The following is a 27,072-nucleotide window of genomic DNA, read 5'->3' on the forward strand; positions in this document are numbered from 1 at the left end:
TGACAACGAGGATGGACGTGTGTGTGGACGTTACGTTGCAAAAGCCGGTTCAGCGAAGAGCAAATGGGTCGGCGGGTGCACGTTACCGGTTACTGGGTTTTCAGGGTGTCCTCATCGCTTAGTGTAGCCCTTCATTTAAGACGCGTTTAGTTTGAACCCAGGAGGATTTATAACGCAATCGCTGATATTGGTTTAGTCAAAAGTGAACGGTATTGATCACCTTTCACTATGACCACGACGGAGGCCACCACTGCAAATTCAAAGGGAGCCTCGGGTGGGCAAGACTATGCTCTGACACCTTTACATCAAAGCAAAATGATCACCGCGAGCAGCGTGCACGCGCTGACGCAGAGACCCACGTGGAGTGGGCGGCTGGACTTCATCCTGGCCACGGTGGGGTATGCGGTGGGATTGGGCAATGTGTGGAGGTTCCCCTACCTGTGCTACAGCAGCGGTGGAGGTAAGTCGCTCTGTGCCGTCAAGGATGTTCGCTCTTGTGGTCCTGATTCATTTGCGAGAAATGCATTTAAATGTTATATATGTGTCTTTACAGGTGAACAGCCCTCTATCTATTTTACGTAGGCTACTTGAGCGTGTTTTGCTGGATCAAAATAAATATATTAATTTATATATATATATATATATATATATATATATATATATATATATATATATATATATATATATATATATATATTTGCCTCTCATGTTTATGTACAATAAAGTGTCCAACGCATATTTTTCATTATGACCATAGCACTTCAACTAACTAACTTCAAATTACACGTTTGTTACCAAAGACAAAGAAAATTAAAAAAGGTTTATGGCTGAGCTGTGTGTAGCTTTTGGATTAAGCTTGTGAACCTAAATAAGCAGCCACAGAGTGTAAATAAGGCAAGTTGTAATAACCATCATGTCCCAATGATAAGTCAAACAACGACTTTACCTTGATGTTCCTGTCTTACTATTTTGACTGAAGACCTTTTGTTGAACAATAGTCCCAGTCATAACCACATGGGCTCATAACAAGTTTGTCCACCATACGCCTATCCTCAAAATTCAAAAATGAAGCACATGTGTGGTTTTTTTTATCATCACAGCAAACTTCCATTCTGTAACCACTTGTGCAAAATCATGCAGAGTGACCATGCACAGTCTGTCATACATTCTGACTGGTGATTTGACATGATCCACATTTTAGAAGGAGGTAAACTGTTTTCTCTTCAGCTGTTCAATGAACACGGGAAAATGAACATTCCTTTTACAGATACGTTCTACAGGAAGAGCAAGCTCTCAGTCATGCAACATTGTCTGGAATGTAAATGTGAATGGCTCAGCATTTCGGCACAGCATCCTGAGCTCGTTGTGATAGCCTAACCCACATATGTAAAACTTGCGGGCCACAGACGGCCCGCCGGGGCGTCCAGTGCAGCCCGAACCTGAAATGAGTTTGACACCCCTGGTCTAACCTATATTTTCATTGACAGCTTTCTTTGTAGATCAAAAAGCATGCAACTTTAAACCAGTAGTAAGTCAGATCAATGGTCTTTCCAAAAATAAACAATATGTGTTTTTTGAGAATTAGATACATCAATTCAGCTTTTTTTAAAGTCACTAGAAACCTGTTATAGAGTAAATGGTCCACTTAAATAATTACACAGCAACTGACACATCCGGATTGCACCTATCTAACATAACCATTTGTTCTCTCTGGTTTTTCTGGTTCAGGTGCTTTCATGGTCCCTTATCTCACCATGGTGCTCCTGTGTGGCATTCCTCTGCTCTTCATGGAGTTTTCTATCGGGCAATACACTCGCTTAGGGCCAGTGCATGCTCTTGCCAAAATCTGTCCCTTGTTAAAAGGTGAGTGACTCTGCAGGCCAAAGCCTCCTGCGGAACGGCTCTTGCCATTTCAGAAATTTTCATTGAACTTCACAGTTTTGAGTCCTTTTTGCTATTGAAGTATGTTTACCAGGTGTGATACATGGCCAACACTGTGTACCATGCCCAAATGATCAGACATGTATACTTACTTTATTGAAGATGAAATAGCAATATGAATCTTACTAAAATCCATTCTTGAACATATCGCCTCCCAAACAATGAATTATTAAGCCAAAATTCCAGAAATGCAATAGGTATGTAAACAAAGAGAACTGGTTTTGAACTAGATTTTTCCCAGAGACAAAAAATCTGGATGATTTCATTAAAGGGCGACACATTCCTGTGTATTCAAATTAATTGAGACAAAACACGGGCCAAATAGATCATTTGTTCAGCCATACAATAGCTGTTGACAAAACAATGTTTTTTATCGTCCGAGTTGAAAAATAAAATATTTAGGGAAGTAACACATCTTGCCAAATGGATTGAGGAATTGCGGTGCTGCACCGACAGGCAGCGATGATGGCTTTATTAAATATAATATAGAAGTAAACATGAAAGGGAGCACTCGTTACTGCAAGCGTTGCACATCTACATTTACACAAAGTAAAGTCCACGTTTCAGTAGATCCTTCTACAACCCCTTCACCCTCTCTGGAGTGACGACGGGCATCTCTGGAGGCAGGTGTTTTGTTCAGGACCTGCGAAAACACAGTTTAGCGCTAATTAGTTGTTTAAAACAGTTCTGCAATCAGCAACACCGCAGACCGAGCATTGAGCTCCTGCTGAACACGCATGTTTTGAATGGGCACTGAACTATTACTTCTGATTTACAGTACATATTACAGTAAAGTGGTGTTTCTGCTCTGTTATTCTGGGCTTGTTGTTGGTTATGTTTGTTTGTTTGGACACAAAAACAAAATCCACTGAAATTTGGTGAGATTTAAGCAATGCGTCCTGAAGCCAGTGAGGTTCTAACTGTAAAACGGGGAATATAATCTATTTCTTAATAATATGACTTTCATAAACACACTCAATGTTTTCATCACCCTCTGCACTTAATTGAATGACATGATTCTCCATGCTTATCTGTCTCAGATTCAGTTAGGATTCAAATGCATACTAAACATTGGAAAATTCTGTGTTCTTTTTCAAATGAATGGTTTCCTGTCTGATAAATGGATTGTTTTTACCTGTTGATGGATGGGATCTTGTCAAGTGAAAAATACAATCACTGCTTTAAATGAATGAAATTAAATTTAAATTTAATGGAAATGAAAGACAATACCATTAAATCAACTGAACTATTAACTCAATAACCATACCTTAAAAATAATTAAATGGGTTCACCCATGTCTACATCTGTCCTTTAAACAAATTGAAGATGTGGATAAGTTTACTGGGTTGATAATTTAAAGGTTTACAGTGCCTATTGACCAGAGAGCCCAGCCATCAACAACCAATACTTATCGCTGTGAATATGAATGCTTTCTGTCTTGTTCTAACCTAAGATTTTTCTCCATAGTTTTCTCATCTCCTAAAAGAGAGATTATCTACCCGATCAAAACGTATGGGTCCTTCCCTTGATTTATCACTCATTTCTTCCTGGTTAATGTGCTGTGCTAAGCAAAGGGACGAAAGCAGGTAGTTTTTTTTCTCTATGTTCTTTTGAAATATTTCCCGGTGCCACTTGGTGTAGTTTACTGTGATGTACATGTGATCTGTGTCTAACTCACTGCACCACGCTTAATCGCAGCATACACATGTTTCATTTTAATGGGTTGAATTGGTTGTAAATGACTCCGCCAGTGTGTCTCTTGTGGAGCAGTCAGCCACGTGAGACAGAATATACATTGAGACAGGCAAGCAGGCAATAACAATGGAAGGAGCACTTATGGTGGACCATACAAAGTGGTTCTAGCTGACCCCAGAGCTCAGATGAGTTTCCTTTGGTTCGGTCATTAAGATTAGGTCTACACAACTGTTTTTCAGCCGCCTCTCCTTCCATTTTAACAGCTAGTCACCCTGGACCCGGTGGAGCATGGCATTCCTGTCTACAACCAGTGGAAAACATGTTTTCACCAAGCACCGTTTTTATTTTTTATATTGTTATATTGAGAGCCATTTGTTTAAAAAAAAAAACGGTATTGCTGTCAGTGGAAAAACATTCCTCTATTATTTCTTGAGTTTTAAAGATGATAAGATGAGGCAACATATCAAGAATGTGGATATTTGAGCTTCAAGTTTTATTTATGTACAAATAATTTAATGATAATAAATAAATAATAGTAGCAAGCTCATCTCAAGTGTGGAAGTGGGAGGAGGCAGAAAGCCGACTGGCTTATTTGAAGCCTCCACCCAAATAATATTTAATTACTACAAAATTTTAGAGAACATGAAATTAGCTAAGCTATGAATACATAAAGGTATTAGCAATAGCAATACTTTACAAACAAATCAAAAAAGTGTAATGATATGCTGATATGATATGTTGGACATTTTGAACTTTTCAATTTATTTGTTTTCTTTTGGAAAATGTCAAACAGTTGGAGGGTAAATATGTAGCTGCAGCTTTGCTTAGCGTTACAACTGGAAAAAGCTTGACTGGAAGCACAGCTCGGCACAAAACACAATATGAATGAACGACCATTAGCTAATATGTGTATCTGGACTATTTCTAGACCAGAACTAGTTGTCTGACAAACTATTAACTCCTGTTAATTTGCTTGAGAAATATAATACCAACAGTCTTGTTCCATTTCTTTGGTTTCTAGTCCTTGCTAAGCTAAGCTAGCTCCAGCTTGATATTAACCAAACATGACAGACCTTCACGGCAAGTCAAGCACATTTGCTTCTGTGCCTCTTCCTGCTCAAGAAGTCCCGATTGTTAGCTCGATTCCCTTATGCGGAGAAAGGTGATAATAACAGAAAAACCCTTATGGAACACACCCCAAACTCTGATGCACAGCTAAGAACCACAGGTGCTAAAGCCTGAGGGAGAGCCTTGATCTTTACACACTTGGTGAAGAGCCTGATATGTAATTACAGGTCCAAATGACGTAGTGGAATGTTTAATCCCTGGCTCCAGGAATGCCTTTTGTCTGGGGCCGAGTTTGCGTGAATTCATCTTGGTCCCCACTAACCAGAGATTAACCGACCCCTCTCTGTTGGATACGCAAACCTTTGATCCTTGGGCACAAATGCATTAAAAAGAGTCCATATAACAGACGGCATGATTTGTGTGGATCCGTCTCTCACTTTGTGTCCTCCCTGCACCACCTCTCACTCTGCAGGTGTTGGTGTGGCCACAGTTGTCATCTCCTTTGTGTTCTCCACATACTACAATGTGCTCATGAGCTGGGCCCTTTACTATTTCTTCAACTCGTTCGGCGCGACCCTCCCCTGGACGTCGTGCAACAACACATGGAATGAAGTCGGTAACTGTTCCAGCGGTTTCCCGGGCAACAGCACCCACCTGCAGTCGGCCAGTCAACAGTTCTTCGAGTGAGAATAGTTCACTACATTTACCCCTTTGTGTTTACACTGTTTATGTCAACACAGCTGTTTTTGACATTTGCCCTTATTAAAATACTGTTATGTTTCTCTTACTATGCTATTATTTACTTTTTTTGAACTATTTTCTCAATCATCTTCTTACTATGAAGCAATGTGGTTCATGTATTTGTTTTATGTTCTTGCCCTTGTTGTGTGTGAGGACATCACCAACACAGATCTCATGAAGCAGACCAGCCAAGCTTTTGTTCTTTACCCCCTTTTTTCCTTTTTTGAATTTGACATACCACACATACACATGTTGTAATTAGCATAATACATTTCTAGACAGCTTCAAGTCCTTTAAAATTATGAGTTTACAGAAGCTTTACATAAGCAAGTAAAGTTCTGGTTTGGCTGATTTACTATAAAAGTTAATACGTCCAAATCTAGGAAGGCTGCCAGAGTCTTTATTTAAATATCTGCCCTGTAGTCTCGCAAGCTGGAAAAGGAGCCACACAGGATTGTGAATTTCTGATTTGAATTAGGTTGCCCATTAATATCGTTGTAAAAGTTCAGAAACATGATTGGTCCAGCTGACCTTTATTGGTCTAAAACTACACCTAATTGGAGTGGACATTTTTAGGGTTTTCTATATGATATGGGGATCACTTGTATTTGTATTTTCACACCTTTTTTTCTTTCTTTCTAGTCACAGACTTCTGGAGAAAACCAAAGGCATTGAAGAGTCTGGTGGCATTCGCTGGGAACTCTTCGGCTATCTAATTCTTTCCTGGGTCATCGTATATTTCTGCATATTTAAAGGAGTCAAATCAACTGGCAAGGTCAGAGAATATGTTTATGCACAGCGGCGATTATGCTTAATATTGTATTGTTTCCTATATTATAGGTTACATTTATTTTCCCCTTAGAGTCACATTGAAAGTGAGATGTTCTTTACTCCGCAAAGTGTTTGTGCTAAAACACAATGTTTTATGTAATGTTTTTTATGGGCGACGCTTATGTTTCATACTCAGGTTTGTGTAAAAAGACACAAGACAAGATTCAAAATGCAAAACAAAATCAGGATCAGAACACAATGAAAACACAAACTGTCCTCACTAGTTTCAAAGTAAAACACCATTCAGAACAAACTCTTCTTCTTCCTCCTTGTGTCTCCAGGTTGTGTATTTCACTGCTGTATTTCCATACTTCATCCTGATCGCCTTGCTCATTAATAACGCGCAGCTTCCGGGAGCCAAGGATGGTATCCTCTACTTTGTAACACCTGTTTGGGGCAAACTGTTTGAAGTGAAGGTGAGACTGTGTTAATGGATGGGTGAAAGACGTAAGACTTTGGTTACACATTGGCATTGCATAGTTAAAACCAGCTCTCATTTGTTAAATCGTTTGTTAGCTTAAGCTTCACACTAAGCAAAAGCCAGAAGTGCAAGAAGGGAAGTGAGGAAGAGGTCATTGCAGCAATGAACCCTATGAAGAAAAAAAAAAGCTTGTTAGGACATCTTAGAAATTCTTTAAAGATTTCATTGGAATTAGACTGGCTACAGCTGTGGCTTCCTTGACCCCTCAAAAGTAAAAGAACAAGTAAGCGGATGCTCACTAAACGTAGGTGGAGTATTGTGAATGTAAACAGCAGTGATCCTGCTTATTGAAAAAAATAAACTCGTACTCTACATTTAAAGCCTGATTTCTGACCTAAGATCTGTTGCTATTGTTAAAAAGTGTAGAACAAGAAGCTAAAACCATCAAGCACCCTCGAAAAATGTTCTTGCTTTTAGAGGAAACCATCACTCATTCTTTAACAAACTAGATGAAATACTGTGCACAGAAGTTGTTGGAGTTCATGCTGTTGTTTATCTCCATCGTAGGTCTGGGTTAATGCTGCTGCCCAGGTGTTTAACTCCGCCGGAATAGCATTTGGCTCCATGATTTCGATGGCGAGTTACAACAAATTCAACAACAACATTCTCAGGTAGTTTTTTTTAAATGTAAAATCCAGAAACGCTGTGCTGTGTTTTTGTCTGGTTGTATCAGTGGTCTTTGTGACTAAATGGCTGCTTCATAAAACATGACCTTTGTTTTCACTGCGTTTCTTGGATACTGTAAATGCAATAACTTTGTTTATTCTGTCGTCCTTCTTCCCCAGGGACGCTTTAATTGTGTCATTCACCAACTCCTTCACTAGTATCCTGGCTGGCTTTGTGATCTTCTCAGCTATTGGCTACATGGCTCATGTACACAACCTCCCAGTGGAAAACATAGCAACAGATGGTAAGCATCAAGCCCGGAAAAAACACTGCACCACAACCTCGTAGATTTGTTTTATTTACTTGTGAAATTTTAAATGATGTTATTGTGTAACTGAAATTGAGATTGACATCCTCAAAACTCAAAACAAAGAACATCTGTGGCAGCTCTACTTGCTTTGTAGGATGGCACCTATCGTCTCCGTTTACGAATGTAACCTTAGTTCCCTGAAGGGAACGAGACGCTGCTTGAAAACGCCGTGAGAACGCTTCTGCGTGACCGTGTCATGAAGCACGTGTGAAATCTAACCAATGGCGAGCTGGTACGTCATAGGCGGGCAACGTCAGGACCAGGACGCTATAAAGGGACCCGAAAGGCAGGACCATTCATCTCTGAACGGCCGAATCAAGTGCCACGGGCAAGTCGGGAGTATGGCATCGACACGCAGCGTCTTGTTCCCTTCACATTCGTAACCGGAGACGTTCCTTCTCAGGGAACTCGAGCTGCGTGAGAACGCTGTGGGAACGCCAATACTCACTCCGCCATATGAGCAAGTGACCGTAGTGTGAAGTTAGTGCGCACACTCAGACGAGAGCACTTGCGCTCCAGGCGTGGAGTTAAGGTCTAGACGATAAAACTTCACGAACGTGTGAGGACCAGCCCGCCATACAAACGTCATGCAGCGATACTGAAACACTGCCAACATCTCCAGCTGGTTTATGTGCCAGGACTGGATATGATGTTGCCACAGCCCCGAGGCTGAGTGACCACTCATGATCGCACCCCAGCCCACGAGGAAAGCGTCTGTCGTGAGATTGACTCGGCGACAGATCGCTCCTAAGACAGGCTTGGGATAAAAACCAAGGGTCCCTCCATATGGCCAGGGCCCGCAGGCAACGCCGTGTGACCTTGATCAAACGGCGCTGGTTTCCCCTCGGGGGGAGAACCCCTTGGCCCTGAGCCACCACTGCAACGGTCTCAAGTGTAACAGGCCGCAAGGGATCACGTTGGATGCCGCTGCCAGGAGACCTAACAGTCTCTGAAACTGCTTCACAGTGAGTGGCTGGCCCAGTTTGGCATGCTTGACTGCAGAGAGGATCAAAACTACTCGAGCGGGAGACAGATGTGCCCGCATCGTGGTCGAGTCCCAAATCACGCACAGGAAGGTGGTCCTCTGCACTGGGGACAGCACACTTTTGCTGGCGTTGAGTCTCAGCCCCAGACGGTTGATGTGGGTGAGCACAACATTTCGATGTTGGGCCACCAGCCGCTCGGATGGCGCTAAAATCAACCAGTCGTCTATGTAGTTCAAAATGCGGATGCCCTGGAGACGCAATGGTCCCAGAGCTGCATCCGCGCACTTGGTAAACGTATGGGGTGAGAGGGCTAGGCCAAACAGAAGAACCCGGTATTGGTAAGCTTTGTCCCCAAAAGAGAACCTCAGGAACTTCCTGTGTCGTGAGAGGATGGGAATATGAAAGTAAGCGTCCTGAAGATCTATCGTGATAAACCAGTCTTCGGACCTGATCTGTGCCGCGATCTGTTTGAGAGTGAGCATCTTGAAGCTCAACTTCGCGACAGCGCGGTTCAAACGGCGGAGATCTAGTATTGGACGCAAACCCCCATCTGTTATGGATTGTCTCTGACCCCAAGTGCACGACACCAGACACAGCTTAGGTTCAGCCGGAAAACGGCGTAGTTTATTTCACAATCAACCAAATACGAGAAACAAACCAAAAAAAACGAGAACTGCCTCCTTAATTGGCAGGGGGGAGAAAAAACAAAAAAAAGGCAACTCCAAAAACCTGATTTTTATGGGGCGCCGTTTGTAAAATGTTGCACGTTCTAAAATCCTGTGCAGTTTTCGTACATTTAGCGTTATCATATGAATAAAAAAAGCAGGACAATATTCACATGTCACTTTTTCAAACATTTAGAGACAAAATCATGTAAATACATGCAACAACTTTTCCAAGTACAATGTTTGGCACTAACACAAAGTTGTTAAATAATACATTTTAAATGTAAATGTTAAATGTTATATATAAATGTTACATCTAAATATAAATGCTAAATATAAATGTAAATGTTAAATATAAATATAAATGTTATATATAAATGTTAAATCTAAATCTAAATCCGTTGTGCCCCCGCCACATTTGAAAGACTAATGGTGTCATGGAGGCGCTGCTGGTGCAGGTTGAGGGAGGACTCAAATGCAAGACTTTCAAAGCAGACAGTTCAACAAGGCTGAACGGCGCTACTGTGTCACGAGGCGGGAACTGCTTTCCGTAGTCAGTGCCATCAGACATTTCAAGTATTACTTGGGGGGCCTCCACTTCACAGTCGGACTGACCACCATGCCTTGGAGTGGCTCATGTTGTTATGGTTTGTCTCTGACCCCAAGTGCACGACACCAGACACAGCTTTAGGTTCAGCCGGAAAACGGCGTAGTTTATTTCACAATCAACCAATTACGAGATACAAACCAAAAAACGAGAACTGCCTCCTTAATTGGCAGGGGGGAGAAAAAACAAAAAAAAGGCAACTCCAAAAAACTCTCTAGTTCGTGGGCGCTCTTAGTCCAATCAAAAAGGAAAACTCACACGATACTCACAGGAAAACAAAACTCTGCGTAGGGAATTCCGGAAGGGTCTCCAGGAAGAGCACAGGGGAAGAACAATCAACCTTCTCTGGGGAAAAACAGAGCACGAACTCACGGCGAGCCACTGGCAGATCTGATTCTTAACCTCCCTGTGGGATGAGCTGACGAGCTGCAGCTGTGGCGATGAGCAGAGCGGCGTCAGGTGTGCGACTCTCTGGCTGGTCGAGCCCTAACACCATCCTTCTTTGGAACGATGAAGTAGCGGCTATAATAGCCCGACTCTCTGTCTGGAGGAAGAACTTGTTCTATAGCTCCCTTCCGCACCATGGTCTGTACTTCCCGCTCCAATACCAGAGCCTGCTGGGGCTCCACCACTGTGGGTAGCACCCCCCCAAACTGAGGCGGCCGCCACCTGAACTGGTTGGCGTAGCCCCCGTCGATTGTATGCAGGACCCATTGAGATACATTGGGGAGGGCTCGCCACTCTCCCAAAAACTCTCTCAGGGGCACCGGCCCCTCGAGGCTGGTCTCTGGAAGTCTTGGGTCTACAGACGCAGTGCCCTGTAACAGCGCACTGGCAGGAAAGCGCTGGTCTAGTAGAGCCGGTACCAGAGCCTGCTGTCTCCGCGACAGCCCCAATGGCGCCCCCAAAGAGGGTTGCCGGGGAAAGGGGGGCGTTTCTCCTTGAGTCTGGATTGGCTCAGCCACAGGTGCCTCTCCGTGGCCACCAGGGCTCCCATGGAGCGGCCAACAGACTTGGCCGTCTCCTTGGTGGCTCTCAACGCAAGGTCAGCCGTGTGCCGCAGCTCACGAACTACCTCCGGAGTTAGCTCCTTCCCCTCGGCCACGTCGGCAAGCAGCTCTGCACGATACGCCTGGGCGAGTGCCATCGTATGCAGGCAGGAAGCCGCCTGCCCTTCCGCCGAGTAAGCCTTTCCTCAGGGGCTTGGTGGGCAGCACCGGTGTCCTAAGCGACACGACCGCAGGGGATGCCTCCGCGGCCGGAATGCTAGCATAGCCATGTCGCCTAGCCTCAGCTAGTGACGAGTACAAAGCCGTACGCGGGTTGTACACGCGAGCGGACCTCAGCGTGGACGTCCGGGAAGAACGGAAAGCACCGGCGCGAATGAACTCTACGGGACGGCAGAAACCGTTCATGCAGCTTACCAGACGTAGTAGGCTGCTGCCTATCCGCCGGCCAGCTGATAATAAGTTTATCAGCGGCTCGAGTGAGGACCTCCAGCAGTTCTTGGGCGGCGGCGGGGGAATGAGGCGCCTCGACGTCCTCAGCCTCCGCTGCCTCCATGCTCACCACATCCAGCTCCTCGGAGCTGGAGGATCGTGAGAGCGGCGTCGGTGGAGCAAGCCGCCGCGCCGAGAGCCTGGGTCCCGCGGTAAAGGGACGGGAAAGTGCCTCTGCCGTACCGGAATCCTCCGCGAGATCCACCTGCGATCCTCACAACTCTATGAAGAATGCTTTAGCTTACACTGTTTCTATCAAGAAAATGACCTTTTTTCATCATTTTCATTATGGTATGAGGGATTAGGTATAGTTGTAGAACCTGATTCACTCAACTACGTTTTGACCATTTTTGTTACTTTCATAGATTTTGCAGAAGGAGAAAAAAGCTAAAACGGACTCTATGAAGAATGCTTTAGCTTACACTGTTTCTATCAAGCAAATGACCTTTTTTCATCATTTTCATTGTGGTATGAAGGATTAGGTATAGTTTTAGAACCTGATTCACTCAACTACGTTTTGACAATTTTTGTTACTTTTAAAGCTTTTGCAGAATGAGAAAACAGCTAAAACGGACTCTATAAAGAATGCTTTAGCTTACAATGTTTCTATCAAGCAAATGACCTTTTTTCATCATTTTCATTATGGTATTGAGGAATAGGTATAGTTTTAGAACCTGATTCACTCAACTACGTTTTGACCATTTGTGTTACTTTCAAAGCTTTTGCAGTAGGAGAAAACACCTAAAATGGACTCTATGAAGGATGCTTTAGCTTTCACAGTTTCTTTCAAGCAAATGACCTTTTTTCATCATTTTTATGGGATGAAGGATTAGGTATAGTTGTAGAACCTGATTTACTCAACTACATTCTCGTCGAAGAGGACTCGACGACAGAGACGGGAGCGCCACGCCCAAGCAGACGACACACAAAGTGTGCGAGTCCCTGCCCGTAATAAAACTGGTGCAAGGGAGGGTACACTGGACAAACCGCTCAGCCATTATACTAGTCAAGCTTCACACGCACTAGATGAAGGCACAGAGATGAATGGTCTTGCCTTTCGGGTCCCTTTATAGCGTCCTGGTCCTGGCGTCGCCCGCCTATGACGTACCAGCTCGCCATTGGTTAGATTTCACACGTGCTTCCTGACGCGGTCACGCAGAGGCGTTCCCACAGCGTTTTCACGCAGCTCGAGTTTCCTGAGAGGGAACTCACCTGACCCTCCCCAAAAACATGTTTTGCTGATTTCTTTCCAAAGGACAATGTTTCACTTGTAGACCTGTAAGCACTGTATTTTCTGTATTCTTCTCAAAAGCAATATCTCTAAATCTCTAAATCAGTGTTTAGGTCTCAGCACAATAACCTCTAGACTGCAAGTGGATTACCGGGTTTTAATTTGCAGTAACAGAATGCATTACCATGGCAGTATGTTTAAATGTCTGACTTTTAGATTTGTGGCATGCTATACATCAAGTGTTAAACTATAATGCAAAGTATGAGCTTCACTGTATACATTTCGTATTAAGTTAAACCTAATCTACACCCAATCTTTCTCCGCTCAATGCCGTCATTAATAATTAAGCTCAAGTTTATCATGTTTCAGGTCCTGGTTTGGTGTTCGTTGTGTACCCAGAAGTCCTCTCCACCATGCCTGTCTTTCAGCTGTGGGCCCCTCTGTTCTTCTTTATGCTTCTCTGTCTGGGACTGGACAGCCAGGTAAACATTTGTAACACTAAATATTGTAAAACAGCTACAGAGAAATGGCCAATCAAAGTGGTGAGAATCTTCTGTAATTGCTTTGACTACATTCGTTAAGTAATAAAAACATCAATGGTTCCTTTCCTCCATCCAAACTAGCCACGTGTTAATATGTTTCTACATTTTGGCCATTGACATGATTACTCACCGACGTCATACAACATAAATGCTAAATATAAATCACATTAAAATGACTGTGATTAGTTTTTCCCCCTTTATTTCTACTGATACATTAAACTATAATATTCTATATTTAGCTCATAGTTACGCAGCTCTTTGCACGGCCTCATAATTGCAGCCAAAAAAAAGATACCAAAATGTCTCCGGCATAACAGAAAAGGACATTTAACACAATGATTACTTCTAAAATGCAGCATGTGTGTCCTGTGTGTTGCAGTTCGCTACAGTTGAGGTGGCAATAACCTTCATAAAAGATGAGTTTGGGCCCCAAGTTCTGCGCTTCTTAAAGAGAGAGGAGCTGCTCACCATGGTCATGTGCATCATTGGCTTCATCCTGGGAATTCCTCATGTAACCAAGGTACAGTGTTTTATTAAACTACCACATCTTAGGACATTTGGTAGCTTTCATGTGGCAACAGTTGTGTCACTCGAGACTAGTCCTTTTTGTCTCTCTCCCTCTCAGGGAGGCATCTATGTGTTTCAACTGATGGACCACTACACTGCTGTGGTCTCACTTGTGTTCCTGGCTTTCTTCGAAGTTGTTGCTGTATGCTGGATCTTTGGTAAGATCCACACAACGCTCATAAATTCCAACCAAGAATTTATAGTTTTAGAATTTTGCTCTGGCTGGGTAGTGATTCAAAATGAATTATAAACATCTTCTCATCTCATATCCACAATAGCAAGAAATGAATGTATTCTCAAGTGTTTAGTCAGCCCTTGTCTTTTTCCATCAGGTGTTCCACGGCTTTCCTTCATGGTCAAGAGGATGCAAGGAAAAAATCCAAACATCTATTTTCGAGTGTGTTGGCTGCTTCTCTCTCCTCTATTGGTGCTGGTGAGGTTTAAAGTGGATTACCTTTACGATAATATTATTCAGAATGGTTATCAAATCAAATTTGAAGACGATCCTTTTTCCTTCATAGTGCATACTGATCTCCAGCATCGTCTACTACACCCCCGCTCACTACGGGGAGTACTCGTACCCAGGCTGGGCCGAAGGTGTGGGCTGGTGCGTCTCCCTGGTCTCCATCGTCTGGATCCCACTCGGAGCCATTCAAGAGATCAATAGACACAAAGGATCACTTCTCCTGGTGAGCACAAGTCGTTATTCAGACTAATAAATGAAAGACGCGGATAGCTCTTTGGATACAGTGACACTAGTCTTAGTGTTTGTAACCATCATCACAATGTGAAGGTGAGTCTGAGGCTGATGTGAATGTGACATCAACAGCAATCAACAAATTTCACGCTAAAACTATAAAACTAAAAATGTCAACCTTGATGTGTTTACTAGAATAAAGACAGAAAACACTCATGAACGTGTACATAATAGTAGATATTATAGCCCAATTTAGTCTCTTTGTGACTTGGCTCTATAGATTTTTTTTTTTTAAAGGTGTGCTTCAAAATTTTGTTACTTTCTGTAACCCTCAGAGACTTAAAACAGCCATGATTCCCACAATCGACCTGAATGCTGACGGGTCTCTGCCGGATCAAAACCTAGAGAACCCAGCGCTGGAAACCATGTTGACTTTAGTGGCCTGACAAGTTGTGAGTCTCCTGTGAAAGGGTTCAAATCAGAGAGACTGTTGAGTGATGGAACAAAACCATACCTTCTATTCAATAGAAGGTATGGTTTTGTTTGAATTATTGTTTTATGCAATGTAACGGAAAGCACCGGCGCGAATGAACTCTACGGGACGGCAGAAACCGTTCATGCAGCTTACCAGACGTAGTAGGCTGCTGCCTATCCGCCGGCCAGCTGATAATAAGTTTATCAGCGGCTCGAGTGAGGACCTCCAGCAGTTCTTGGGCGGCGGCGGGGGAATGAGGCGCCTCGACGTCCTCAGCCTCCGCTGCCTCCATGCTCACCACATCCAGCTCCTCGGAGCTGGAGGATCGTGAGAGCGGCGTCGGTGGAGCAAGCCGCCGCGCCGAGAGCCTGGGTCCCGCGGTAAAGGGACGGGAAAGTGCCTCTGCCGTACCGGAATCCTCCGCGAGATCCACCTGCGATCCTCACAACTCTATGAAGAATGCTTTAGCTTACACTGTTTCTATCAAGAAAATGACCTTTTTTCATCATTTTCATTATGGTATGAGGGATTAGGTATAGTTGTAGAACCTGATTCACTCAACTACGTTTTGACCATTTTTGTTACTTTCATAGATTTTGCAGAAGGAGAAAAAAGCTAAAACGGACTCTATGAAGAATGCTTTAGCTTACACTGTTTCTATCAAGCAAATGACCTTTTTTCATCATTTTCATTGTGGTATGAAGGATTAGGTATAGTTTTAGAACCTGATTCACTCAACTACGTTTTGACAATTTTTGTTACTTTTAAAGCTTTTGCAGAATGAGAAAACAGCTAAAACGGACTCTATAAAGAATGCTTTAGCTTACAATGTTTCTATCAAGCAAATGACCTTTTTTCATCATTTTCATTATGGTATTGAGGAATAGGTATAGTTTTAGAACCTGATTCACTCAACTACGTTTTGACCATTTGTGTTACTTTCAAAGCTTTTGCAGTAGGAGAAAACACCTAAAATGGACTCTATGAAGGATGCTTTAGCTTTCACAGTTTCTTTCAAGCAAATGACCTTTTTTCATCATTTTTATGGGATGAAGGATTAGGTATAGTTGTAGAACCTGATTTACTCAACTACATTCTCGTCGAAGAGGACTCGACGACAGAGACGGGAGCGCCACGCCCAAGCAGACGACACACAAAGTGTGCGAGTCCCTGCCCGTAATAAAACTGGTGCAAGGGAGGGTACACTGGACAAACCGCTCAGCCATTATACTAGTCAAGCTTCACACGCACTAGATGAAGGCACAGAGATGAATGGTCTTGCCTTTCGGGTCCCTTTATAGCGTCCTGGTCCTGGCGTCGCCCGCCTATGACGTACCAGCTCGCCATTGGTTAGATTTCACACGTGCTTCCTGACGCGGTCACGCAGAGGCGTTCCCACAGCGTTTTCACGCAGCTCGAGTTTCCTGAGAGGGAACTCACCTGACCCTCCCCAAAAACATGTTTTGCTGATTTCTTTCCAAAGGACAATGTTTCACTTGTAGACCTGTAAGCACTGTATTTTCTGTATTCTTCTCAAAAGCAATATCTCTAAATCTCTAAATCAGTGTTTAGGTCTCAGCACAATAACCTCTAGACTGCAAGTGGATTACCGGGTTTTAATTTGCAGTAACAGAATGCATTACCATGGCAGTATGTTTAAATGTCTGACTTTTAGATTTGTGGCATGCTATACATCAAGTGTTAAACTATAATGCAAAGTATGAGCTTCACTGTATACATTTCGTATTAAGTTAAACCTAATCTACACCCAATCTTTCTCCGCTCAATGCCGTCATTAATAATTAAGCTCAAGTTTATCATGTTTCAGGTCCTGGTTTGGTGTTCGTTGTGTACCCAGAAGTCCTCTCCACCATGCCTGTCTTTCAGCTGTGGGCCCCTCTGTTCTTCTTTATGCTTCTCTGTCTGGGACTGGACAGCCAGGTAAACATTTGTAACACTAAATATTGTAAAACAGCTACAGAGAAATGGCCAATCAAAGTGGTGAGAATCTTCTGTAATTGCTTTGACTACATTCGTTAAGTAATAAAAACATCAATGGTTCCTTTCCTCCATCCAAACTAGCCACGTGTTAATATGTTTCTACATTTTGGCCATTGACATGATTACTCACCGACGTCATACAACATAAATGCTAAATATAAATCACATTAAAATGACTGTGATTAGTTTTTCCCCCTTTATTTCTACTGATACATTAAACTATAATATTCTATATTTAGCTCATAGTTACGCAGCTCTTTGCACGGCCTCATAATTGCAGCCAAAAAAAAGATACCAAAATGTCTCCGGCATAACAGAAAAGGACATTTAACACAATGATTACTTCTAAAATGCAGCATGTGTGTCCTGTGTGTTGCAGTTCGCTACAGTTGAGGTGGCAATAACCTTCATAAAAGATGAGTTTGGGCCCCAAGTTCTGCGCTTCTTAAAGAGAGAGGAGCTGCTCACCATGGTCATGTGCATCATTGGCTTCATCCTGGGAATTCCTCATGTAACCAAGGTACAGTGTTTTATTAAACTACCACATCTTAGGACATTTGGTAGCTTTCATGTGGCAACAGTTGTGTCACTCGAGACTAGTCCTTTTTGTCTCTCTCCCTCTCAGGGAGGCATCTATGTGTTTCAACTGATGGACCACTACACTGCTGTGGTCTCACTTGTGTTCCTGGCTTTCTTCGAAGTTGTTGCTGTATGCTGGATCTTTGGTAAGATCCACACAACGCTCATAAATTCCAACCAAGAATTTATAGTTTTAGAATTTTGCTCTGGCTGGGTAGTGATTCAAAATGAATTATAAACATCTTCTCATCTCATATCCACAATAGCAAGAAATGAATGTATTCTCAAGTGTTTAGTCAGCCCTTGTCTTTTTCCATCAGGTGTTCCACGGCTTTCCTTCATGGTCAAGAGGATGCAAGGAAAAAATCCAAACATCTATTTTCGAGTGTGTTGGCTGCTTCTCTCTCCTCTATTGGTGCTGGTGAGGTTTAAAGTGGATTACCTTTACGATAATATTATTCAGAATGGTTATCAAATCAAATTTGAAGACGATCCTTTTTCCTTCATAGTGCATACTGATCTCCAGCATCGTCTACTACACCCCCGCTCACTACGGGGAGTACTCGTACCCAGGCTGGGCCGAAGGTGTGGGCTGGTGCGTCTCCCTGGTCTCCATCGTCTGGATCCCACTCGGAGCCATTCAAGAGATCAATAGACACAAAGGATCACTTCTCCTGGTGAGCACAAGTCGTTATTCAGACTAATAAATGAAAGACGCGGATAGCTCTTTGGATACAGTGACACTAGTCTTAGTGTTTGTAACCATCATCACAATGTGAAGGTGAGTCTGAGGCTGATGTGAATGTGACATCAACAGCAATCAACAAATTTCACGCTAAAACTATAAAACTAAAAATGTCAACCTTGATGTGTTTACTAGAATAAAGACAGAAAACACTCATGAACGTGTACATAATAGTAGATATTATAGCCCAATTTAGTCTCTTTGTGACTTGGCTCTATAGATTTTTTTTTTTTAAAGGTGTGCTTCAAAATTTTGTTACTTTCTGTAACCCTCAGAGACTTAAAACAGCCATGATTCCCACAATCGACCTGAATGCTGACGGGTCTCTGCCGGATCAAAACCTAGAGAACCCAGCGCTGGAAACCATGTTGACTTTAGTGGCCTGACAAGTTGTGAGTCTCCTGTGAAAGGGTTCAAATCAGAGAGACTGTTGAGTGATGGAACAAAACCATACCTTCTATTCAATAGAAGGTATGGTTTTGTTTGAATTATTGTTTTATGCAATGTAACGGAAAGCACCGGCGCGAATGAACTCTACGGGACGGCAGAAACCGTTCATGCAGCTTACCAGACGTAGTAGGCTGCTGCCTATCCGCCGGCCAGCTGATAATAAGTTTATCAGCGGCTCGAGTGAGGACCTCCAGCAGTTCTTGGGCGGCGGCGGGGGAATGAGGCGCCTCGACGTCCTCAGCCTCCGCTGCCTCCATGCTCACCACATCCAGCTCCTCGGAGCTGGAGGATCGTGAGAGCGGCGTCGGTGGAGCAAGCCGCCGCGCCGAGAGCCTGGGTCCCGCGGTAAAGGGACGGGAAAGTGCCTCTGCCGTACCGGAATCCTCCGCGAGATCCACCTGCGATCCTCACAACTCTATGAAGAATGCTTTAGCTTACACTGTTTCTATCAAGAAAATGACCTTTTTTCATCATTTTCATTATGGTATGAGGGATTAGGTATAGTTGTAGAACCTGATTCACTCAACTACGTTTTGACCATTTTTGTTACTTTCATAGATTTTGCAGAAGGAGAAAAAAGCTAAAACGGACTCTATGAAGAATGCTTTAGCTTACACTGTTTCTATCAAGCAAATGACCTTTTTTCATCATTTTCATTGTGGTATGAAGGATTAGGTATAGTTTTAGAACCTGATTCACTCAACTACGTTTTGACAATTTTTGTTACTTTTAAAGCTTTTGCAGAATGAGAAAACAGCTAAAACGGACTCTATAAAGAATGCTTTAGCTTACAATGTTTCTATCAAGCAAATGACCTTTTTTCATCATTTTCATTATGGTATTGAGGAATAGGTATAGTTTTAGAACCTGATTCACTCAACTACGTTTTGACCATTTGTGTTACTTTCAAAGCTTTTGCAGTAGGAGAAAACACCTAAAATGGACTCTATGAAGGATGCTTTAGCTTTCACAGTTTCTTTCAAGCAAATGACCTTTTTTCATCATTTTTATGGGATGAAGGATTAGGTATAGTTGTAGAACCTGATTTACTCAACTACATTCTCGTCGAAGAGGACTCGACGACAGAGACGGGAGCGCCACGCCCAAGCAGACGACACACAAAGTGTGCGAGTCCCTGCCCGTAATAAAACTGGTGCAAGGGAGGGTACACTGGACAAACCGCTCAGCCATTATACTAGTCAAGCTTCACACGCACTAGATGAAGGCACAGAGATGAATGGTCTTGCCTTTCGGGTCCCTTTATAGCGTCCTGGTCCTGGCGTCGCCCGCCTATGACGTACCAGCTCGCCATTGGTTAGATTTCACACGTGCTTCCTGACGCGGTCACGCAGAGGCGTTCCCACAGCGTTTTCACGCAGCTCGAGTTTCCTGAGAGGGAACTCACCTGACCCTCCCCAAAAACATGTTTTGCTGATTTCTTTCCAAAGGACAATGTTTCACTTGTAGACCTGTAAGCACTGTATTTTCTGTATTCTTCTCAAAAGCAATATCTCTAAATCTCTAAATCAGTGTTTAGGTCTCAGCACAATAACCTCTAGACTGCAAGTGGATTACCGGGTTTTAATTTGCAGTAACAGAATGCATTACCATGGCAGTATGTTTAAATGTCTGACTTTTAGATTTGTGGCATGCTATACATCAAGTGTTAAACTATAATGCAAAGTATGAGCTTCACTGTATACATTTCGTATTAAGTTAAACCTAATCTACACCCAATCTTTCTCCGCTCAATGCCGTCATTAATAATTAAGCTCAAGTTTATCATGTTTCAGGTCCTGGTTTGGTGTTCGTTGTGTACCCAGAAGTCCTCTCCACCATGCCTGTCTTTCAGCTGTGGGCCCCTCTGTTCTTCTTTATGCTTCTCTGTCTGGGACTGGACAGCCAGGTAAACATTTGTAACACTAAATATTGTAAAACAGCTACAGAGAAATGGCCAATCAAAGTGGTGAGAATCTTCTGTAATTGCTTTGACTACATTCGTTAAGTAATAAAAACATCAATGGTTCCTTTCCTCCATCCAAACTAGCCACGTGTTAATATGTTTCTACATTTTGGCCATTGACATGATTACTCACCGACGTCATACAACATAAATGCTAAATATAAATCACATTAAAATGACTGTGATTAGTTTTTCCCCCTTTATTTCTACTGATACATTAAACTATAATATTCTATATTTAGCTCATAGTTACGCAGCTCTTTGCACGGCCTCATAATTGCAGCCAAAAAAAAGATACCAAAATGTCTCCGGCATAACAGAAAAGGACATTTAACACAATGATTACTTCTAAAATGCAGCATGTGTGTCCTGTGTGTTGCAGTTCGCTACAGTTGAGGTGGCAATAACCTTCATAAAAGATGAGTTTGGGCCCCAAGTTCTGCGCTTCTTAAAGAGAGAGGAGCTGCTCACCATGGTCATGTGCATCATTGGCTTCATCCTGGGAATTCCTCATGTAACCAAGGTACAGTGTTTTATTAAACTACCACATCTTAGGACATTTGGTAGCTTTCATGTGGCAACAGTTGTGTCACTCGAGACTAGTCCTTTTTGTCTCTCTCCCTCTCAGGGAGGCATCTATGTGTTTCAACTGATGGACCACTACACTGCTGTGGTCTCACTTGTGTTCCTGGCTTTCTTCGAAGTTGTTGCTGTATGCTGGATCTTTGGTAAGATCCACACAACGCTCATAAATTCCAACCAAGAATTTATAGTTTTAGAATTTTGCTCTGGCTGGGTAGTGATTCAAAATGAATTATAAACATCTTCTCATCTCATATCCACAATAGCAAGAAATGAATGTATTCTCAAGTGTTTAGTCAGCCCTTGTCTTTTTCCATCAGGTGTTCCACGGCTTTCCTTCATGGTCAAGAGGATGCAAGGAAAAAATCCAAACATCTATTTTCGAGTGTGTTGGCTGCTTCTCTCTCCTCTATTGGTGCTGGTGAGGTTTAAAGTGGATTACCTTTACGATAATATTATTCAGAATGGTTATCAAATCAAATTTGAAGACGATCTTTTTTCCTTCATAGTGCATACTGATCTCCAGCATCGTCTACTACACCCCCGCTCACTACGGGGAGTACTCGTACCCAGGCTGGGCCGAAGGTGTGGGCTGGTGCGTCTCCCTGGTCTCCATCGTCTGGATCCCACTCGGAGCCATTCAAGAGATCAATAGACACAAAGGATCACTTCTCCTGGTGAGCACAAGTCGTTATTCAGACTAATAAATGAAAGACGCGGATAGCTCTTTGGATACAGTGACACTAGTCTTAGTGTTTGTAACCATCATCACAATGTGAAGGTGAGTCTGAGGCTGATGTGAATGTGACATCAACAGCAATCAACAAATTTCACGCTAAAACTATAAAACTAAAAATGTCAACCTTGATGTGTTTACTAGAATAAAGACAGAAAACACTCATGAACGTGTACATAATAGTAGATATTATAGCCCAATTTAGTCTCTTTGTGACTTGGCTCTATAGATTTTTTTTTTTTAAAGGTGTGCTTCAAAATTTTGTTACTTTCTGTAACCTTCAGAGACTTAAAACAGCCATGATTCCCACAATCGACCTGAATGCTGACGGGTCTCTGCCGGATCAAAACCTAGAGAACCCAGCGCTGGAAACCATGTTGACTTTAGTGGCCTGACAAGTTGTGAGTCTCCTGTGAAAGGGTTCAAATCAGAGAGACTGTTGAGTGATGGAACAAAACCATACCTTCTATTCAATAGAAGGTATGGTTTTGTTTGAATTATTGTTTTATGCAATGTAATCTATTGCATAAAACAATAATTCTTTATTTGAGACTCACAAAGTTGTTCTTTCAAACCAAAGATATAAATTAAGATTAATTTGATTGATTCTTCAGTAGAAAATGCCTGCTATATTCAGTAATGTTTTCTAGAGAATATTATCTATCTATGATAAAGGTGAAAATGTATCTTTAGACCAAATCCTTGCAGACCAAGTCTAATATGTCACAAAAGGGCTGAAGAGAACTAAACCTCCACATGCAGCAGGGGAATGCAGCCTTTGGCCTCAGATTGTGTCCACAACCATTTATCTCTGTTGCCTTTAGACCCCTAAAAGTGTTTTGTTTAATCTAGCCTTCAGGCAATCCTCTTCTATTTGTAAGGTGAGAACTTGCTATGTTTTGGCGGTCAGTACCGGGAATTGTAGAATGAAAAAAACAAGCTTTGTGTAGAACCTAAACAAAACCTCCTCACTGTTGATGATTTCTTAATTCCAAGACATAACAAGATAAATTAGTACAGTAAAGGCTTGTATATACTTATCTTACATGTGTTACCCTTTAACACTGTTGCTAGTTGTCTGCCTGTTGAAACAGAGCTATCTATTCTAGTTCTCCACCGTATTTTACACATTATCCCCAATTTGGGGGCAGCTGCCAGTGCAAACTGGACGATTGATGTGAGCCGCCTGAACGCATCATTAGTTTTGACCTCTGCGTGGCCCGACTGTCTCAGTTTGGAGAAGCAGCTGCGTGGCCCGACTGTCTCAGTTTGGAGAAGCAGTTCCAGGTGTTCTGCACATCCATCCTGATGGAGACCCAGCTTCTATCCTCTGACACAGATTGTGCTTCAGCCTGAACAGAAGGGACGTGTAGACAACAAAACCTAAGTGGTTTATTATATTTAGCGTTTCAATCTCGCTGAACAGCCTTGGAGTGAACACACATAACAAGAGATGTTCAATTAAAAACTGAAAGCATACACACAACCTGATAAATACAATTTATTTTTCGGAATTACAGACGTACATGTCTTACATGCACTTGAATAGTTTCATATTTATCGTGCGTAAGTTTTTCAATGCAATTTGCTGCAAAGGTTGCGTAATGTTACATGGTCACATGGTTGAGGACTGGTTTTGGCATCATTTTGAACCTTGGTGCGAGCAACTCACAAGATTTTGAGATATTTTTAATGTCGCCTTATACTTACAACTTATTTAAACTCTTTAACTTAGTTATCTGGTGTTGGGTATGGCCTTTTTGTATTTTTTAAATGAATGACTCAATGTTGTGGTTTTACCAAGATGGTACCAGATCAAGTTTCGAGAACAGTTTCAGTCAGTGTTGGATGTAAGTTAAAGTGTAAGATTTGGGTAATTATATTATGTAGACAAAATACTTGTGACATAAATCGTTTGAGACGTTTTTGTCTTACCAGGGAACAAATCAAACAAACCGTCATTCAGGTTCTGATTAAATAAAAATGTGCAGGAACCAGTTAATACTTTTCTCAATAATGATGGTCACCATTTACACTGTATCACGCCTTTAAAAGATGAAAATGCATTTATGTATCTGTCTTCATATTTGTGGAGGAAACTTACGTTAAGTTAAATAAGTGACCAGAGGGTTAAAATTTTGAAAAGTTTTTGAAAACCATCACAGACTAAATGTTACTTGCCTCAAGTGCCTTTCGTGAAAACATTCTGTTTTAAATGATTTGCTGCTGCACTGTGCTTGAATAGAAATCTGCAGAATTTAGCTAATACATGAAACAAGACCGGTTCAACTCTCATTTTAAATAACCCTTTGTAATTTAAAATGTGTGCAATGATGTTATTTGTTACAGTTCTTAGTGACTGCATAGTTGTGTTACACGCACACATTGTAATAGTGAACATGGTCAGCACACATCATATTATTATTTTTTTATATACATTACAGTACCAGTTAAAGGTTTGGACACACTGTATACTTTAAAAGGCAAGACTTTAATTTTTTTTATTTAAAACTCCAACGTGTTTTGTCATGTTTTGTGTTAAACACACTTGCTGTTTTCTCATCCCAGCACTTTTATCAGGGTTCAACTGTGGGGATTTGACCCCAGAGAGTCACTGGGTGGCAGCATTGCAACAAACACTAACACTGGTTTATTTGTTTACACTTGTTTTACACAAAGTATACTTTCAAAGATCCTTTACTTGTTTTTAAATCTCTTAATGGCCCAGACTCGTATTGCCTTGATGGTTTTTAAATCTAATTTAAATATCATTCACAACAAAATCAGCAGTGCAGCCTTTTTTTTAAATTAATGTTATAAGATGATCAAATAACCTCCTGTTCTAAAATTCATGTAGTCTCTGAATATTGATATTTAGTTGGAATGCTTCAAGCATTCCAAGTATTGTTCTTCTTTTCTTTAATCAACTTATTCTTCTACTATTTCTTCCGCCGCACGTTTCAACTCCTTCACACTTTCAGCTATTAAGACCATTCAAATATTAAAATGTTCAGCTCCTTCAGGAGAGGGGTGCTATGACTTTTCAGCTTTTTAGCTCTTATAATTGAATTAATATAAATTAAAAACATCAACCTTTTTAACATGGTTTCCAATGGATTAAATTTTCAAATCCTTTCAAAACTTCTTCAACTTTCAACTTTTTCAGCTTTTCCAATCTTTCAGCTAGAGACACCATTTAAACTTTAAAATGTTGACACAAGTCTTAACAATTTCATAAAAAAACAGCTTGTTGATATCTATTATACTTTTTTCATAATCACTAATTATGTTTCACTAGTTTTGGGGTTTCTTTCGAATTTACAGTGCACTCAGAGTGAGGACAAAATCAGACAACAAAAGAAGGTCCATGTTTTGTAAACTGTTGGTAGAGCAGTTTTAAAACACATAGAGACATAAAAACTACACTCAAACGTTCGGTAGAGTCTTGTGTCTCTCAAAATGTCATTATTTTTTGGCTACTCCAAATAGTTTTGCTCCAGGAAGCATTTGTTTGAGGTGTGGGTTCTCAGTAACTGTCTGTGGGCTAACAGCAGCTGCTCCGTTGCCGTGCCAACGAGCTGGGGCTCTTTCTGTGACTCACAGCTGATCCTAATTAGCTGATTAGTGCAGCCTGACATGACCTCCTTCTCTCATCATTTCAAACCCCCATGGAGGGAGTTCTTACTGTAATGTTTGATGAGGCCTATTAAATAATATATACTGTCTCTCAACCCGCCCACCCACTCCCCCAATACCATCATTTCAAAATAAAAGCTGCAATGATTATGTTATTTAAACATGAAGCTTAGGATTCAGCTGTTTCGTTAAATACTTTTTGCGCTTTCAAATAGTACTACAACCACTACTAATATTTCGAGTACTTCTAGTAGTACTTCTAGTATTTCAACTGGTATTATTACTAAAATGACTTTTACTACTACTAATATTACTAGTACTACTAGTATTTCAACCCAATGGAGGGAATTCTTACTGTAATGTTTGATGAGGCCCATCAATTAATAACTTTAGTTTTCTTAGCTTAGGGCGACTGTGGGTGAGTGGGGAGCGCGGGCGGCCGTCCTCCAATCAGAGGGTTGTTGGTCTGATCCCAGGCCCGGCTAACCTGCATGTCAATGTGTCCTTGGGCAAGACGCTTAATCCCAGCATTGTTCCTCTAGCTGTGATTACAGTGTGTGAATGTTAGTTACTGGTTGGGCAGGCGCCACTGTGTGTGGTAGGTCCTGTCATTGGTGTGTGAATGGGTGAATGATGTTATGTAGTGTTAAGGTGCTTTGAGTGGTCAGAAGACTAGAAGAGCGCTGTACAAATCTATTTTACCAAGTCCATTTGCTTTGAATAACAAACATTCTGTCTCCCAAACCCCCCCCACCCAATTCCATTATTTCAAAATAAAAGCCTCAATGATTATCTGTACCTCAACAATAGGTACACCACAATTGCTTTCAAATACTAGTGAAACTAGTACTTACTTCTTCTACTGCTGCTAGTACCACAATTACAACTTTAGGACTAAACCTTATATTACTACAAAAAATGTATTTTTTAATTCTCAGCTTTTCCTATTTTGATTATTTCAGCTTTTATTATTTCTGTGTTTTCAGCCATTTTTAAATGTATTTCAGCTGTTTCTATTCTTTCCGCAATGTTTAGAATACTTTCAGCTTCTTTCATTTCTGTACTTTAAGCAACTTTTTCAAATTATTTTCAGCTTGCATTCCAACGCATTTTCAGCAGGAAATGCATTTTCTAGTGATATTTTTTATTTAGCATACATTTATCTTTTTATTTGGACCGAAAATTAGCAATTTCTGTCATTGTATTATTATTAATGGTCCTATTGTTATTATATCAGCACGTAATGTCTTTTTAATTTAATAAAATATTCTGCTCGTGTTGAATGTTTTTGTAGAGAATATTTGGGATGAAAAGTACCGTTACTAACATTCTTATTATCATAGTGTTTATCATTTTTCACATCGTTATAATTATTTGC

At 41.6% G+C, this 27,072-nt stretch overlaps 3 protein-coding genes across 3 annotated transcripts; all 3 read left to right on the forward strand.

Annotated features, from left to right (window-relative positions):
- Positions 1–15,007, forward strand: LOC119199152 (sodium- and chloride-dependent GABA transporter ine). Its single transcript, XM_037456742.2, has 13 exons — positions 1–460; positions 1,729–1,863; positions 5,177–5,387; positions 6,088–6,220; positions 6,558–6,692; positions 7,265–7,368; positions 7,543–7,667; positions 13,091–13,203; positions 13,643–13,783; positions 13,889–13,988; positions 14,163–14,263; positions 14,352–14,519; positions 14,863–15,007. The coding sequence occupies exons 1-13, from the start codon at positions 229–231 to the stop codon at positions 14,971–14,973; spliced, it is 1,809 nt and encodes a 602-aa protein (XP_037312639.2). The 5' UTR covers positions 1–228; the 3' UTR covers positions 14,974–15,007.
- A 1,835-nt stretch (positions 15,008–16,842) lies between these two features.
- LOC134129086 (sodium- and chloride-dependent GABA transporter ine-like) lies at positions 16,843–18,762 on the forward strand. Its single transcript, XM_062562511.1, has 6 exons — positions 16,843–16,943; positions 17,383–17,523; positions 17,629–17,728; positions 17,903–18,003; positions 18,092–18,259; positions 18,603–18,762. Exons 1-6 carry the CDS (start codon positions 16,875–16,877, stop codon positions 18,711–18,713), a joined length of 690 nt encoding a protein of 229 aa, XP_062418495.1. The 5' UTR covers positions 16,843–16,874; the 3' UTR covers positions 18,714–18,762.
- Positions 18,763–20,582: 1,820 nt separating this feature from the next.
- On the forward strand, positions 20,583–24,300 carry LOC134129097 (sodium- and chloride-dependent GABA transporter ine-like). The gene is made up of 6 exons (XM_062562599.1): positions 20,583–20,683; positions 21,123–21,263; positions 21,369–21,468; positions 21,643–21,743; positions 21,832–21,999; positions 22,343–24,300. Exons 1-6 carry the CDS (start codon positions 20,615–20,617, stop codon positions 22,451–22,453), a joined length of 690 nt encoding a protein of 229 aa, XP_062418583.1. The 5' UTR covers positions 20,583–20,614; the 3' UTR covers positions 22,454–24,300.
- The last annotated feature ends 2,772 nt before the right edge of the window (positions 24,301–27,072 follow it).

This window comes from Pungitius pungitius, chromosome 5 (assembly GCF_949316345.1).
Source record: "Pungitius pungitius chromosome 5, fPunPun2.1, whole genome shotgun sequence".
Taxonomy (NCBI): domain Eukaryota; kingdom Metazoa; phylum Chordata; class Actinopteri; order Perciformes; family Gasterosteidae; genus Pungitius; species Pungitius pungitius.